The sequence below is a fragment of the Myxine glutinosa genome, chromosome 8 (assembly GCF_964187855.1).
Source record: "Myxine glutinosa chromosome 8, kmMyxGlut1.1, whole genome shotgun sequence".
Lineage (NCBI taxonomy): Eukaryota > Metazoa > Chordata > Myxini > Myxiniformes > Myxinidae > Myxine > Myxine glutinosa.
In genome coordinates, this window is record NC_136268.1 from 67,567,535 (window position 1) to 67,583,294 (window position 15,760).

Here is a 15,760-nt window from a genome sequence, read left to right on the forward strand (position 1 = left end):
TGCATGTTGTTGTTGTTGTTGTTGTACTAATTACAAATGCATTCGTACAAAATAATTGTTGGTATTGTGATTGATCTAATTCATGACAACAGAGCAACTCACATACTTACTCTCTTTAAAACAAGCCGAGCTCTATAGCAACATGTAGTGAGGTGTTTTGAATTGTACAGCAATTACAGACCCTCTCCGGCCTTGCTCCCCCAGCTCTCTCTGTGCTCTGTCCCCCCAATATTCCTTCAGGTCGCACAAGATCTGCCTGCAACCCTCTTATGGTTAAACTGCCAAAGTCTAGGCTCTCTGCTCACCTTCACTCTTTCATTCCCCTTTTCTCCCGCCTCTGGAACAAACTCCCCCACTCCCTTCAATCCCACTCCTCCCTCCAGGTCTTTAAAACAGCTGTTCACCACGATCTCTTATCTTCCCCCATCGAAAACCTTGATCTTTTCTACCCCCGGTAATTCACCCCAGAGTCCTTGCAGTGTTCATATGTTTTATTCCTTTCCCACCTCCCCCCAAGTCCTCCCGATGTCCCTGCTCTCAAATGTTGTTTGTGTCCTTCCCCCTCTCTCCCCATTTTGTCTGCCGCTCCCCTTGTTTTTTGTGTTTTGTGTGTCGGTTTGTCTTTTTGTGTGATTAATGTTTGCTCTTTCACGAGCCTCGATCTTGTATCCAAAAAAAAAAAAAAAATCGTTTTAAATTATGTGGAGGTGAAGAAATTTTAACGTAGCGGTTACGTGGTGCTGGGGTATTTTTAATACATACAGTGCAGTGTCTGTCACATCACTGAACGACTCACTCAAACCTTATGAAATCGTACCAAACTTCCAGTCTGCACCTACCCCTGTTTTGTGGACATATGTCCGAAGGGGTTTATTTTGAATTTGTTGGAAAAAAATTATTTTTTTTGCAACTTAACTTAAATCTTCAGCTCATATTGCTTATAAAAATGTAATATCACCAATACTACAAATAATTTTGTTCAAATGAAATGTCTTATGATTGGTGTAAATCATGACAACAGGGCATATCATGCACAGTAATTATCCTAAGTTAAAGCAAGGCGTTGCCCGGGTTCTTTTTGAATGAATTTAATCTTCTGTACATAGATCTGACGCGAGCCCAGTATCAGTTAGTGCTCAACGATGCCTTGTTCTTTCTTCTGTCGGGCCCCGCAAGAGAGAATTTTGAAAGCATGTGTTGCAATCTGTCAAATATTCCTATTAAGTGCATAAGTTGTACTTGAAGAGAATTTTGAAAGGAGAAGAAGATTTATTGCGAAATGGGCTCAGCCCGGCCGAGGCGGTCTCGACCGGCCTCACCACCTAGCCTATAACCTTCCCGGGGCCCGTCCCGACATTTTTTGTTTCAGAGGTTTCCTCCTATCTTTCACCGTTCAGGAGATTAGCGCGTGCAGACAAACAAACAAACAAAAACTTTCTTTTATATATATATAGATATTGTTAAGAATTTTGGGTAGGGCATAAATAGATCCAAGTAGATCTGCATATGTATTATGCTCCAGCTGTCGAGATAGGGAATCCTCACCTGTAATTTCTGTCTAGCCCGTATGTCGGATAAGTTGGTTATGTGTCCCCGCCACGAGGGGGCGGGGCTTGTCAACTAGAATTAGGACATAAAGATAGAATTCCATTGTATGTCGTCCCCTCTGTGGTCATACCTGTGTCCCTTATGGCAACACATCACATACATTAGTTCCTTGTTAGGGCACACATTAATAAATACTCCCCCCTCACAATGACTGACCGGAAGAACAAACAGGAAGCGGCCGCGCACAATGCCGGCATGAAGACAGACATCGCACAGGCAGGCCGGGAACCATGCCCAGGAAGGCTCGTGACTGGCCAGGGGGAGGGGTGAGCAAGAACCAGAGCACCGATTGGAGAGGAAGGAAGATGAAGGACATGCGACACTGATTGGCCACCACCGATGACGTGACACCAAAGGCGCGAAGTGCTCGGCCAATCAGGGAGGAGGGCGCAAAAGACGTGGAAGAAGGGAAGCGCCAGTGACGTCAGAGGACGCCTGATAAAAGTGAGCAGAGACAGACATTTTCGCTCTTCCTTCATCTCTCTTTGCCCCTTCGCCTCTGCCTATCTTCGCCTCCACCTTTCTCTTCCCTTCTTGCCTTCTCTTTACTTTGGACCCTTGCTCGTTGGCCGACGACGAACGGTGGAGCGCCGACAATTATCCTCCCTGGTTACTCACGCACGGGACCTCGCGAGCGAGAGGTATCATCGAGGCCTGGTCGCGCCAACGGCCGAGCAGTTCCCGGGGATCGGAGCCGTGCCCGGACTGCACGCTTGGGGCCTGAACGATGAGCCTGAACGGACCTGACGATTCCAGACATCACATCGACAGATAAGACGCATCACACAATCACAACGATTTATTTTATTATCCTTCCCATTTGTCCTGTTGTTTAGGTCTGGTGTGGGGATGTCCCAAAGTAGAACATTTATTTACCACGGCGCATTCTTTTCCAGTCCCGATAGTTATTGCGAATAAACCTTTATTATTTTCCCTTGTATTCTAAACCCCGGGTTCGTGTGAGTTTAATTATTTGCAGGGTTGAAGATTGTGCGCGGGCCATCAGGTAAATTCCCGCTTCTTCTTCTTTTCTTTCTACCTCCCTCGCTTGCATAGAAAAACGCCATTGACCCGAACGCCTCAAGTAAGCTCGAATGCTATCTGTGATTTTCCGGTATTAACCGAGGGGAATCACGCGACAATATATATACATATATGTATATATATATATATGTATATACAGTCACGTGAAAAAGTAAGTACACCCCATGTAAAGTTTTGACTTTTTCAACATATTTCAACATACAGCAATTTGATCTTCATTTCAACAATATTGATAGATAAAGGTGATATAATATAACAAATATCATGAAACATTTACATTTTGTAGTCCATTGTATAATTTAAATAAACATAAATGCAAATTTCGCGTGTGGTAAAAGTAAGTACACCCTTGGCTCTAATAGGTGGCATTGCCCCCTTTGGCAGAAACAACCTCAAGTAGGCGTTTCTTATAACTGTCTACCAGTCTCTGACATCGACTGGGAGAAATTTTTGCCCACTCCTCCATGCAGAATTCTTTCAGCTGTGCGATGTTTGAGGGGTTTCTTGCATGCGCAGCTCGTTTCAAATCCCCCCACAATATCTCGATGGGATTTAGATCCGGGCTTTGACTTGGCCATTCCACAACCCTCCATTTCTTTCTTTTCAGCCATTCCTTGGTGGATTTACTGGTATGTTTAGGGTCATTGTCATGTTGCAAGGTCCACCTTCGGTTGAACTTCAACTTTTCAACAGATGGCCTCACATTATCCTCAAGCACACTGGTACAATGAAGAATTTATAGTGGATTCCATGATGATGTGCTGCCCAGGCCCTGATGCAGCAAAGCTGCCCCCAAACCATAATATTTCCACCACCATGCTTTACAGTTGGTATCAGGTTCTTGTGGTCAAATGCTGTCTTTGGTTTTCGCCAAACATGTCTTCTGGTACTGTGGCCAAATAGCTCTACCTTTGACTCATCTGTCCAGAGCACATTGTTCCAGAAGTGCTGGTCTTTGCTTAGGTGTTCATTGGCAAACTTTCGTCTTTCCCTGATGTTCTTTCTGGACAGCAAAGGTTTCCTCCTGGCACACCTCCCATGTAGATCAAATTTGTGCAGCCTCTTTCTAATGGTAGACTCGTGCACTTTGACATCAACAGTGGCAAGAGCTACCTGTAGGTCCCGTGATGACATTCTGGGGTTCCTCGAGACTTTTTTCAGCATCTTGCGGTCTGCTCTCGGGCTGAACTTGCTGGAGCGGCCTGGCCTGAACAAGTTGGCAGTTGTTTGGAATCTTCTCCACTTGTAGATGATCTTCTGGACAGTCGAAAGATTTATTTCAAATTGTTTGGAGATCTTTTAAAATCCATTCCCAGACTCGTAGGCATCTATAACCTTCTTTCTGAAGGCCTCAGAGAGCTCTTTTGATCTAGGCATGGTGATGCCGCACACTTCAACAACAAAGAGCAAACCAAACTAAATGTGTGAGGTTTAAATAAGACAGGTTCCTCCAAGATCCTCTCTGACGAAGTTCTACACCTGAGCTGGTGCACCCGATTCTAATTTTAGGTATTTGAAGTAGTGATAAATGTATGGGTGTACTTACTTTTTCCACATGCGAAATTTGCATTTATGTTTCTTTAAATTATACAATGGACTACAAAATATAAATGTTTCATGATATTTGTTATATTATATCACCTTTATCTATCAATATTGTTGAAATGAAGATCAAATAGCTGTATGTTGAAATATGTTGAAAAAGTCAAAACTTTACATGGGGTGTACTTACTTTTTCACGTGACTGTATGTATATGTATGTATGTATATGTATGTATGTATATATATGTATGTGTATATATATATATATATATATATATATATATATATATATATATATATATATATATGTATGTATGTATATATATATATATATATATATATATGTATGTATGTATATATATATATATATATATATATGTATGTATGTATATATATGTATGTATGTATATATATGTATGTATGTATATATATGTATGTATGTGTATGTATATATATATATATATATATATATGTATGTATGTATATATATGTATGTATGTATATATATGTATGTATGTATATATATATATATATATATGTATGTATGTATATATATATATATATATGTATTAGGGTGGGCTTCAAAAAATCAAAATGCAGATTTTCTCCGGGACATGGTCTATGTTTGTTCCTTTTGGTGTCAAAGGAAACCACACCAAATTTGAATGGAATCCAATAATATTTAGGGGTGCCACATCAGTGATGAATTTTCCCCCATGCAAAAATAGGAATTCCCATTTTTTGGGCTGTATATACACAAAATAAATACATAATTATATATATACATTAAATATAATATTAAAAATAAATATATAGTAAATATACATTAAATAATAATAATATATATTATATTTGTTTATAGCCACTCCCAGAATGGGTGGAGCTATGGGTGGAGCTACTCTGCAAACCGAGTAAGCCACACCCCGGACAGACACCCAACAGATAGACAGACAGACAGACAGAATCATCTACGGCTATTATAATATAGATATTATACATTATATATACAATTATACGATAGACAATTATACAAATATAGACAAATATAATACATTAAATAATATATTAAAAATAAATATAATATATTAAAATTTAAATATAATAAATAAATATATAGTTATACAATATATATACATTATTATTAAATATACATTAAATTTATACATAAAATATACATGAAATAATAAATATACATAAATACACATTATACATTATATATATAGTTATATACAATATATTATACATACAGTTTTGAGACTTCCTATGATCACTATCTGGGCAATTTTCATGCATGTTTTGTACAGGTTCCCGGGGTCAGGGGTACGCTTTTTTAGTGTGTAATATGTAGGCCTAACTTATTGACTGTGGCTCTTTTGTAGAGAGTGACCCTGTGGAGTAAGAATTAACAGGATTTTACCCACATTCTTGCGTATTTTGCAGATATGGCATGTGCTAGTACCAGTGTTTCATTGAAAACTCGGGCTCAGGATAATGTGTATCTCATTGGGTCCACTTCTGGAGATACCATCAAAGGTGCCAAGCTCCCGACTGCATCAATCTCTTGTCCTGTTTTTCCATCACCTGAAGAAGGAGAATCGCACTGCCCGGGAGAGTGCAACCCTCACCATTGAAGAGGTTGTGAAGTTCTGGGAAAAAGCTCACCTACCTACAACGACGAAGCAGCACTGCATCCATCGTTTGGAGAGGCTATATGAAGAATGGAGGAGCCTCCAAAAAGGTGCCAAGCGGGGTGGTGCGACCCAAGAGAAAAAGGAAGCATCCTTCAAGGCCTCCTTGGAGAAGATGTTTGATCTTAGGCATGCAGATTCGGAGGCCATAATCACCAACCCCGAGGACAGGAAGTTTCTTCACGATCAATTCTCAGAGAGGAAGGCTTCAATGGGATCTGTAGACACTGTGTTGGAAGCAAAAACGAAGCGAAAGAAAGAAAGGGAAGAAAAGGAGAAGACTAAGGCAGAGAAGGAAAATAAGAGACAGGAAATGGTCATGAAGGGTGCTACTGCTATGGAAGTCACAGACTCAGACTCTGACTCTGAGACCACGGCACAGGCTGGTTCTTCATCATCTGATGGTGGGATATCTCGTCCCAAGAAAAGAAGGCCTATCAACATTGTCACTCCTGAAGTCGCAGCTTCTTTGGATCGTACGAAAACAAGTGACCGAATGGCTGTCCACAACTTGGCATCCATTTGTAGAGCAGTAGGATGGGATCCTGCAGAGCTGGCACTGAACCGATGGACAGTGCGGCGGAATCGCATGATGCATCGATGCAAAACCATGGACGAAATAAAAGAAGCATTTCATCATAATGTGCAGGGTCCTTTAGTGGTCCATTGGGATGGAAAGCTTCTTCCCGATGTCACTGGAGATTTTGTGCATGTGAAGGTGGATCGTCTTCCAATCCTTGTGTCCAACCAGTACCATGGAATGGAGCAGCTGTTGAATGTTCCCAAGTTACCTGACGGGGGAGGAGAAGCTATGGCAACCGCTGTAGTGGACACACTGAAGAGCTGGAACCTTGTGGGCAAGGTGAAGGCTTTGTCTTTTGACACAACGGCCAGCAATTCAGGTGTTCGTGGAGGGGCTGCTGTCCTCATTGAAAAGAAGCTACAGACTGAACTAATTCATTTGGCTTGCCGCCATCATGCGCACGAAATCATTCTGGGAGATGTTTTCACCACTCTTTTCGGTCCTTCATCAGGCCCTGACATCCAGCTTTTTAAGCGGTTTCAGGCGGAGTGGCCGTCCATTGCCCATCACCAACCAAAAAATGGATTCACAGATCCTGATACGGCAGCTGAGTTTGCACAGAACAATGACATGATGGATGAAGCTCTGGAATTTGCTCTTGTGTGTTTGAAAGATCAGCAGCCACGAGATGATTATCGTGAACTCCTAGAACTGACTGTCATCTACATGGGAGGAATCCCACCTCGTGGAATCCGGATCATGGCTCCAGGAGCAATGCACAGAGCCAGATGGATGGCAAAAGCACTATATTCACTACAGGTGTTCATGTTTCGGTCAGAGTTCCACTTGACACTTCGAGAGGCGAGAGAACTCCGAGCCTTCAACATTTTTGTCTGCCTTGTGTATGTACAGGCTTGGTTTCGGGCTCCACAAGCTATTGAGGCTTCCCTGAATGACATTAACCTCTTCAAGAAGTTGGAAAAGTTTGAACAAAACAATCAGAAGATGGCTCAGGCAGCCTTGAAGGCACTTGGCCGCCACACGTGGTACATGAGCCCAGTACTAGTGGCATTTGCATTCTTTGACACCAGAATTGACAAAGAAAGCAAGATCAATATGATTGAAGCATTGAAAAATGACGGTGAAAACCCCTCTCCAAGGAGACCAGCTATCAAACGAGGAACCGCCCTGTCAATCGCTGGCCTCATAACAAAACACACCACGCATTTCTTCAGCATCCTAGGGACCCCAACTGATTGGATGGATAAGGATCCTGGTTCATGGGAGCAAGAAACCAGCTTTCAGGAAGCAAAGAAAGCCGCCAGTGGCTTAGTCGTGGTGAACGACAGGGCAGAAAGGGGTGTCGCATTGATACAAGACTACAATAAGCTCCTTACAAAGGATGAAGAGCAAAAGCAAGCTCTGCTCCAAGTTGTTGCTGCTCACAGGAAGATGTACCCCGATGCCAGGAAGGCAACAGTGGTGAAACAGGCCCAGAAATAGGAGTTACATTTCTCATTATATTTGGGTTTTTTAATATTATGTGATATGGTGTCTCTTCATTTTATGAACTGAACATTTGGATTGTTATCATTGAATTTGAGTTTTCATAGCAATATAGTGCTATTTGTGCAGCTATTGTAACTTGTGTTTGCTAGAATACAAAGAAAGTGAGTGGAGGGTGGATTTTCATAAAACAAACTTCTGGTTTTGCTTTCGATCCATATATAGAAAAGTTTTGTAGACACCTTTAGTTTGAAGGATGATGTGGCACCCCTAAATAAAATCAGATTGCTTTCATATTTGGTGTCTTTTCATTTTGGAACAAAAGGAACAACATAAAGCCATGTCCCAGTAAATATTTTAAAAAATTTATTTTGAGCACCACCCTAATATGTATGTATGTATATATATATATATGTATGTATATATATATATATATATGTATGTATATATATATATATGTATGTATATATATATATATATATATATATATGTATGTATGTATATCTATCAATGTAAGGGGATTATCTATCTATCAATCAATCAATATATATATATATATATATATATATATATATATATATATATATATATATATATATATATATATATATATATATAATGTCGATATTTGTTTTTGATGTGTGGTTGGACTGCCTTTGCCCCATTGATTGTATGACTCGTCTGACTCAACACACAATTGCAACATGAAAAGAAAAAATATCACGTCTGCCACTTTGTGAAAGCGCATAGGCCTCGGGCATCTGGTGTCAGGCCATGGCCCAGTGCAATTGGAATTATCTGAGCTATATAAGCATGATGTGTTTCATGTGCACTTAACCAGAAGGCATGTTTTTTGCTTCATGTATGTAACCGAGTTATTTTTATTGTTTTCAGGAGCGATTGAGGCAGCGGTCTGTTACCTATACACTACCCAAATAAAGGGACGAGCAATTTGTTTAATTAATGGTTTTGTACGAATTTTCAGTTTTGAACCGAGTTTTCAAGGCTGATTCGTATGAAATATGGAAGTGTCGCCCATCATTTTGCTTTTCTGCTGGGTGATCATTGGTTGACAGCACTTTAGGTGCATATAAGAATACTCAACATCGCTCAAAAAAAACAATTTGCAGTCAAAGTGAAACGCTCCACCATTTACACATGACTACATAAAAGACGTACGTCGTCAAATTGTGCATACACTCTCCTGTGAATTTTAGCGTTTGATGTTTTCCCTCACAAGGAACTGAATGAATAATGATGTATGCCTTTTCAAATCCCAACTTGGTGATGCCATTCCTGCAGAAATTTGCAACTGCAAGTTTATTCATGTTTCTCACGTCGATCCCATCCAGGGGTTTGCAGGTGTATGAGCAAGTTGGCGTACCTTGGAGTTCCCTCCTCCGAAGGCAGCATGAACAGCCGGGTGGTGGTCCTCTGAGCGGGCCACTCCGCTACCCTGACGCCTGTGTTCTGTGGCTTTACGCCAACCAGGAAGGTGAGGCTAACTGGCAACTTGCCTGTCTCTCTGACCTGCATGTGCCCAATCACGTGTCAGTGCTCACACTCTTGACCCCTGTATGTTATTATTCATAAATTTTGTTATTTTGTACTCTTCGTCAAAGGCTGTGATCTCTGTCCTATCTCTCATCTTTGTCGCTGTCTGTTGTCGTCGTCATTGTTCGTCGTCTTCATCCTTCCTCATCCTCAAACCTTTTAAATCACCTGTACGGCATGTATGCAATGTACTTGTCGATAGGATTGCCATATCTGCTGACTGTTGCCCTCACCATGTTTCTCGATATCGAGCAATGGTTTGCCTTTCATAGTTGTCGTATCAACTTTATTTTCCGTTGGGAATCTACCAATATCCACCTCTCGTGATAATTGTTTTGTATCAATTTGATGCTTCTTGATGCTGTATTACCCGTTTTTGACTTGTACAGCATTAGACCATCGCCTGGATGAGCGTGTTGATCAGATGCTTGCGGAAGGTCTCGTGGAGGAGCTGCAGTCGTTTCATCGACGCTACGTCCGGGCAATGTAAGTTCCGGCCTTCAGGAGTCTTCCTGTTCGATGTGTAATGAGACTCTAGGAGTGTTGCATTGGACATCAGGTTTGTGTAGAACAAGAACATGTGTAAATGTACCAAGAGTGATACATGGTGCTCACCTAACACTGATGGACACGTACTAACACCGATGACTTGTACTTTAAAATAGGTTTTTTATATTTCGCCTTCTACCATCACCTTTTTTTAACTACTCCCCTCAGTCATTTTACCCAATTACACTTTCCATCTGTGACAACAACCAAACGTACCGTGACGTTAAAATATTCATTTATTTCATTATTTTTTTACTTTTCAGTGCAGTTAAATTTTCCCCATCTGTTTCTTGTTCCAAGTATCTGTAAACATACAAGAACGTCTTCGTAACATTTTACTCTCTTCACTTGCCTACTCCACCCCGCCCCCCTTCCTCCCCTCCTCCACAAACCATGCCAAAAACATGAGTGAGTAAGTGAGCACGGATGCTTGAATTCTAGTTTTCTTTGAGTTCTTTCTTAGTTTATACCTCTTTGTGAATAACCGAATTGGTTTTGGAATGACTTTGGCAAAGCGACTTTTGAGACCTGGTTTCCTTTACCTGCATGTCTGTGGTTACTGATTACTGAATTGTGTGCTGACTTGTGCATTTTGAAACCGCAGGTCCATGCAGAATTGTGTCAAGTTTTGTGAATGAAAAATTTCACAATGGCTGGCTATAGGAACTTGGTGATAATACAGGTTGTTCTTTTGGCTTTCGTTTTTATGTTTGAGGAAATGAATGTTTGAACCAAATCCGGCCGCACAAGCCCGGTGGGACACGATTTTGGGGTGGTACAGCCCTGAACTATGTGGTTGGTTCAGGGGGTGGCGAGGCTGACTCGATAAGGGCAAGTGGTTGGCAGGATGTCTGTGAAAGGGCCCCAGGAGAGAGAGAGAGGGGAAAGGCAGGGTTAGGTATGAGGAAGCGACATGGGGACTTGGTCATCAAGGGAAGGAAAATAGTGTGGTGTGGGAAATAACGTTTACCTTTGCAGCAGAATATTAATAAAAAGGTGGGAGTTAAAGCACTTGGTAGTTGTTCTTTGCAGCGCTTGACCTTTTGTTCTGGTTTGTGTTTTTCCTCTGCACGCCGTGGTTCTACTTCCTCAATGTGGCCCAGGAGAGATCGTCAGCCACAGTTGAACACTTCATTTTTCTTGTGCACCATGCATTTTCACAAATTGTCTTTGTCATTCCGAGGCTTTGTGCATCAGGTTAATCATTGCCCTTCGTTTAGTTTTCTCCATCGTGATCGAGAAATGCAATAAAGGGATTGCTGCAAAAAAAGTCAATCAAAAAGTCCGTAATGGAGCAAGGGGGCCGGATTAACATGCGTCAAATATGGAGGGCAATTGTCTGAATGGGGAGAATCGAGACCACTGAAAAACTTGAGGATGGAATACCATTCTGCTGATGAGATGACCGTTGAAGTAGAAAAGAGTTTCCTTGACCCTTTCTTCTTGAGGCATTAGTCTGGCCCACAAGGCCAAAATTTTGCCGTGAAGCTGGAGACTTACCAGAGTATGAAGAAGTACAGGTCACGCGTTGCTTAAACATTGCACGTGATATTGTTACACTGACTACATCAATAACATTTCCCAGGCACCTCAGCTTGTCAGTATAACTCTTTATCACTTTAACTCAGCCTCTTATGGTTAAACTGCCGAAATCTCGGCTCTCTGCTCACCTTCACTCCTTCATTCCTCTTTTCTCCCGCCTCTGGAACAAACTCCCTCACTCTCTTCAATCCCTCCCCTCCCTCCAGGTCTTTAAAACAGCTGTTCACCACCATCTCTTATCTTCCCCCATCCAAAACCTTGATCTTTTCTACCCCCACTAATTCACCCCAGAACCACTTTTTGGAAATACCAACTTCTTTCCTGGAAGTCCTTGTGTTTTATACTTCTCCCACCTCCCCCCCCCCCCCCTTCCCACGCCTCCTCCCCCCAAGCCCTCTCCCTCCCACACATCTCCCGATGTCCCTGCTCTCAAATGTTGTGTTTGTGTGCTTCCCCTTCTCTCCCCATCTTGTCTACCGCTCCCTCCTTTTATATATTTTGTTTGTCTGCTTGATTTGTTTGTGAAATAAATGTTAGCTCTTTCACCAGCCTCGATTCTGTATACAAAAAAAATAATAATAATTATTATGGCCGAAATAGTCTAAAATAGGTCAAATTGGCAGCCATATTGGATTTAAATGTAAATGAGGCGTACTGCTTTTGTGTTCCAGACTTGTGTACATGTATTGTTCATCGATAATAAAACATTCCAGTCTTTCAAGTCACTCAAAAATGTTGATTAGAAGCAGAATTATGGGCAAAATAGTGAAAACCCAGTTAAATCGGGGTCAATCTTGGATTTATGCAAATTAGTAATGATTTATTCGTATGCCAGGGTGACGTCATGCATTTTCACTCCTTGGACCCGACTGATCACAAATATATATATATTTGACAGCTTTTGGTATCGCCAGTTGCACTCTATGATTTTTGTGGGTCTTGTTTGCAGCACTATAAGGGGGTTAGGTTAGGTTGGGGTTTATAGGGGTAACAAAGATCATGGATAAGGATGGGGGATGACGTAAGATAGCTGTTACTGCTTGCATGAAGCCCTGAAGGGAAGAGTGAAACAGAACAGACTGTGCAAGGTGGTTCCATCGACTGGAGAAGCAAGGAATAAAAGGGTTAAGGTGCGTCGTCAGCCTGGATTTTCGAAGTTTCATCAGAAGGGAATTACTGGAAGAATGCTTGCATCCTGGAGGTGCTGGGAAGGGTTAGAGGACAGAGTAGACGGAGCAATATTGGAGAATCGATGGTAGAAAACAGAGACCATTGGCCTGTCTGTGATATGAAAGCAACAGACCTTGTAATTTGATGTCATTGTTAGAGATTCCAACAATGGTGAGAGCTTTAGATTCCACAGATTGCAGGAGAGACGGATGTGATGCTGGAGCGCCAGCCCATAGCAGAGAGCATTGCTCCCTTGAGCTACCGACAAAGGCATTGCAGGTTGTCAGTGGCTCTGATTTTCCAAGCAAAGACTGGGATCGATGGAGGATACCCGATCTGCAGTTAGCTTTGGAGGCCAGCCTTGCTATGTGGGCAGCCCAGGAGATATATTCATGCAAGCAGTATACCACCATCCGAGGGTTTGCGTGTCATGGGAAATGTTAATGGTGATGAAGGTGGAAAGCTGAATTCTCTTCAAAACGTTGTTCTGAGAATTGGTTGTTTGTCAGATGGCATTGGAGTTCAGACATTCCCAAATATATTCCTGTAAATACAGATCTGGATGTTACCTTTAACACCAGGATGTACCTGTACACAAGGTAGCCTCAACAGAAATATGCAAATTTTTATTTTGAGGAAGCCCAAAGTCATGGCCTACTTCTCAAACAAAGAATGAAAGTTATACTGAGTACAGTGAGAAATGGGTAGTAAGTGGAGAAAGGGGGAACTTTGATTCACGACACCTGAAAGGTATTCCAATACTGTATCAACGAGTGGGGGTTTTCAGGAACCAAGTGACAACTCTGCGTTTACATGCAGTGAGTGCTATGAAAAAAAAAACCCCAACATTTACCACCTCCTGCTCCCTTCCTTCCCCCTTCTCTGTCACATTATTGAGCATGACCACAAGTACCTCCCCTTGAACCCTCTCCGGTGATCAGCCGATCACATGAGATCTGGAAGATTAAACTTCCCATGGGATGGGCATGAGGACTATTGATGAGCTTGGTGACATGCAGGTGTGCACTGCAACATCTAGGTTGGTACCTATACTACACCCTTATTTATTTATTAACTCAACTGGACTATGTCCAGCTGAGTTTTTGTCGACACCCAGTGTCTGTCGTCTGTCTGTCTGTCTGTCGTCTGTAAACAATTCGACGTCTACGCTCTAAAAGTCACAAATATTGATAAAATTTGATGAAACTTGTTATGCAGCTTCTTAGACATAAACTAGTTTGGGATTGCATTTGGGCGTTGCACGCCCAAAAATGGGCGTGGCAGGGTGGCCATATTGAAATATCAATTTTTTTCAATCTGGTACTTCCTAATGTAGCTGGAAGGCTGAAACTTGGGGTGTAGACAGTACGTAACATCTATTGAAATATTCAACATATCTTGATTCAATACCATACATGTATATTGTTTGATCGTCTTTCTAAATAAATTCAAGTCTGAAATCTGAGAAAAGTAATTGTAGTTTTACTTTTCATGCCTCACTTAAAACTCAATTTTTTCTAGTTTCCTGTTTAAACATGAGATACCTTCAACGTTACTGTACTTCTTTAGCACATATAAACTATATAGTTTGTGGTTCTGTTATGCATATTCTAACCATATTGATATAGACCAGTTGAGTTCAGGTTCCCTGGAACCTCTAGTTTTCTTTGCTGGCGGACGTCTCGGACAGCCAGGAGATGCCACGGACATATCGGCAGCTTCACAGCCTTCTATCACCTTTTCCATTGTCTCTCTCCTGCTGCTCTGACAGTCCTGTCACACCTTACCTGGTCATAGACACCTTAGCTGGCCCCCCTGTCAATCTGCACCTCATCAACTCCCATTAATATTTGTGTGTTTACTATATATATATATAGCCTGTTCTTCTTCCTCACTCGATTCATCACGTTACTGCCTTCTATCATTCAGCGGTTCCATTGGTCTTCCTGAAAAAGTACCTGCAGCTGCTCAAAAAAGAGGAACCGAGCCAAAAGGTAAAATGATCATAGACTCTCACAGACATACTGAGCAGAACAGCAGAATGAGCAAAGCTGTGAAGATGTTTGTTCTTTAACTACGAATCGAAGTTCAAGTTGTTTGGCAGCAATCGGTGCCACTTTGATTTTGCCAGTTACGTGGATGTGATTTTATAGTCCTCGTGCAGCATCCACAGTGAAGCATGGTGGAGCTTCAATGAAGACCATTTCAGGTTTGGGAATGCATGAGAGCCTGAGGGTATTACTGATCTATCTACACAATGATGTGAACCTGACCACTGACGAAGACCGGCAGATTCTTATCCATCGTACCGTTCTCTCATTGACCAACTTGTTGGGCAAGGGCCATTCTTCTAAGGAGATGGTGGTCCGAAGCACAAAGCAAACTCGTTAACATTACATCTATATCGTAAAGAGATCTATGAAATGCACTCTGCTATGGAAAGGTCTGAATATGAACGTCGTCGAAGCAGAATAGATACTGAAAAGGCCAAATGGCAACTCAGCAACTTGGCCGAAATGCTGGGAGTTACACGGGACGTTTGGAACAATATTTCACAATTCTACATTGTTTACCTGTACAGCAGTACGACAACACTTAACTTCCAAAATACAGGTGCGTTATACGACCTGTTTGTTACATTTTCTTTTAATTTCTGTGATGATCTATCCTCGTGCTCCTGTGTTCACCATTTTGGGGCATTTCCTCATCGTTTGTAGTCTGGCAGGATGGTTCAGAGGTAGCACACCTACCTTCTGACCCGTCGATCCTGGGTTCGATGCCTGACCCAACTATAAGCTGTCGGACCTGTGCCTCACAGGTGGAGCGTTCTTTGACAAGGTGTGCGGTTCCTTGGATAGTTGTTAAGCCCGTTTGCTTGCATTAGTTGATGGACGTTAAATGGGCCGCGTCTTTCACGAAGAGTGGGCAAGTTCATGCAAATAATAGCAGTGTGCCATAACCACCTTGATCCTGAACAAATTGCAAATTGGTCTCAAAATACCGTGTTATCGGTAATAGGGTTTATTGGCATTCT

At 41.8% G+C, this 15,760-nt stretch overlaps 1 protein-coding gene across 3 annotated transcripts in view; it reads left to right on the top strand.

Annotated features, from left to right (window-relative positions):
• TRIT1 (tRNA isopentenyltransferase 1) overlaps window positions 1-15,760 on the top strand; it is a 153,107-nt gene that overhangs the window by 119,768 nt on the left and 17,579 nt on the right. For all 3 annotated transcript variants that reach the window (XM_068124601.2, XM_068124603.2, XM_068124602.2), the window contains exons 5-6: window positions 9,264-9,406; window positions 9,855-9,951. In XM_068124601.2, coding sequence (XP_067980702.2) covers window positions 9,264-9,406; window positions 9,855-9,951 — 240 coding nt within the window. The remainder of the gene's footprint in view (window positions 1-9,263; window positions 9,407-9,854; window positions 9,952-15,760) is intronic.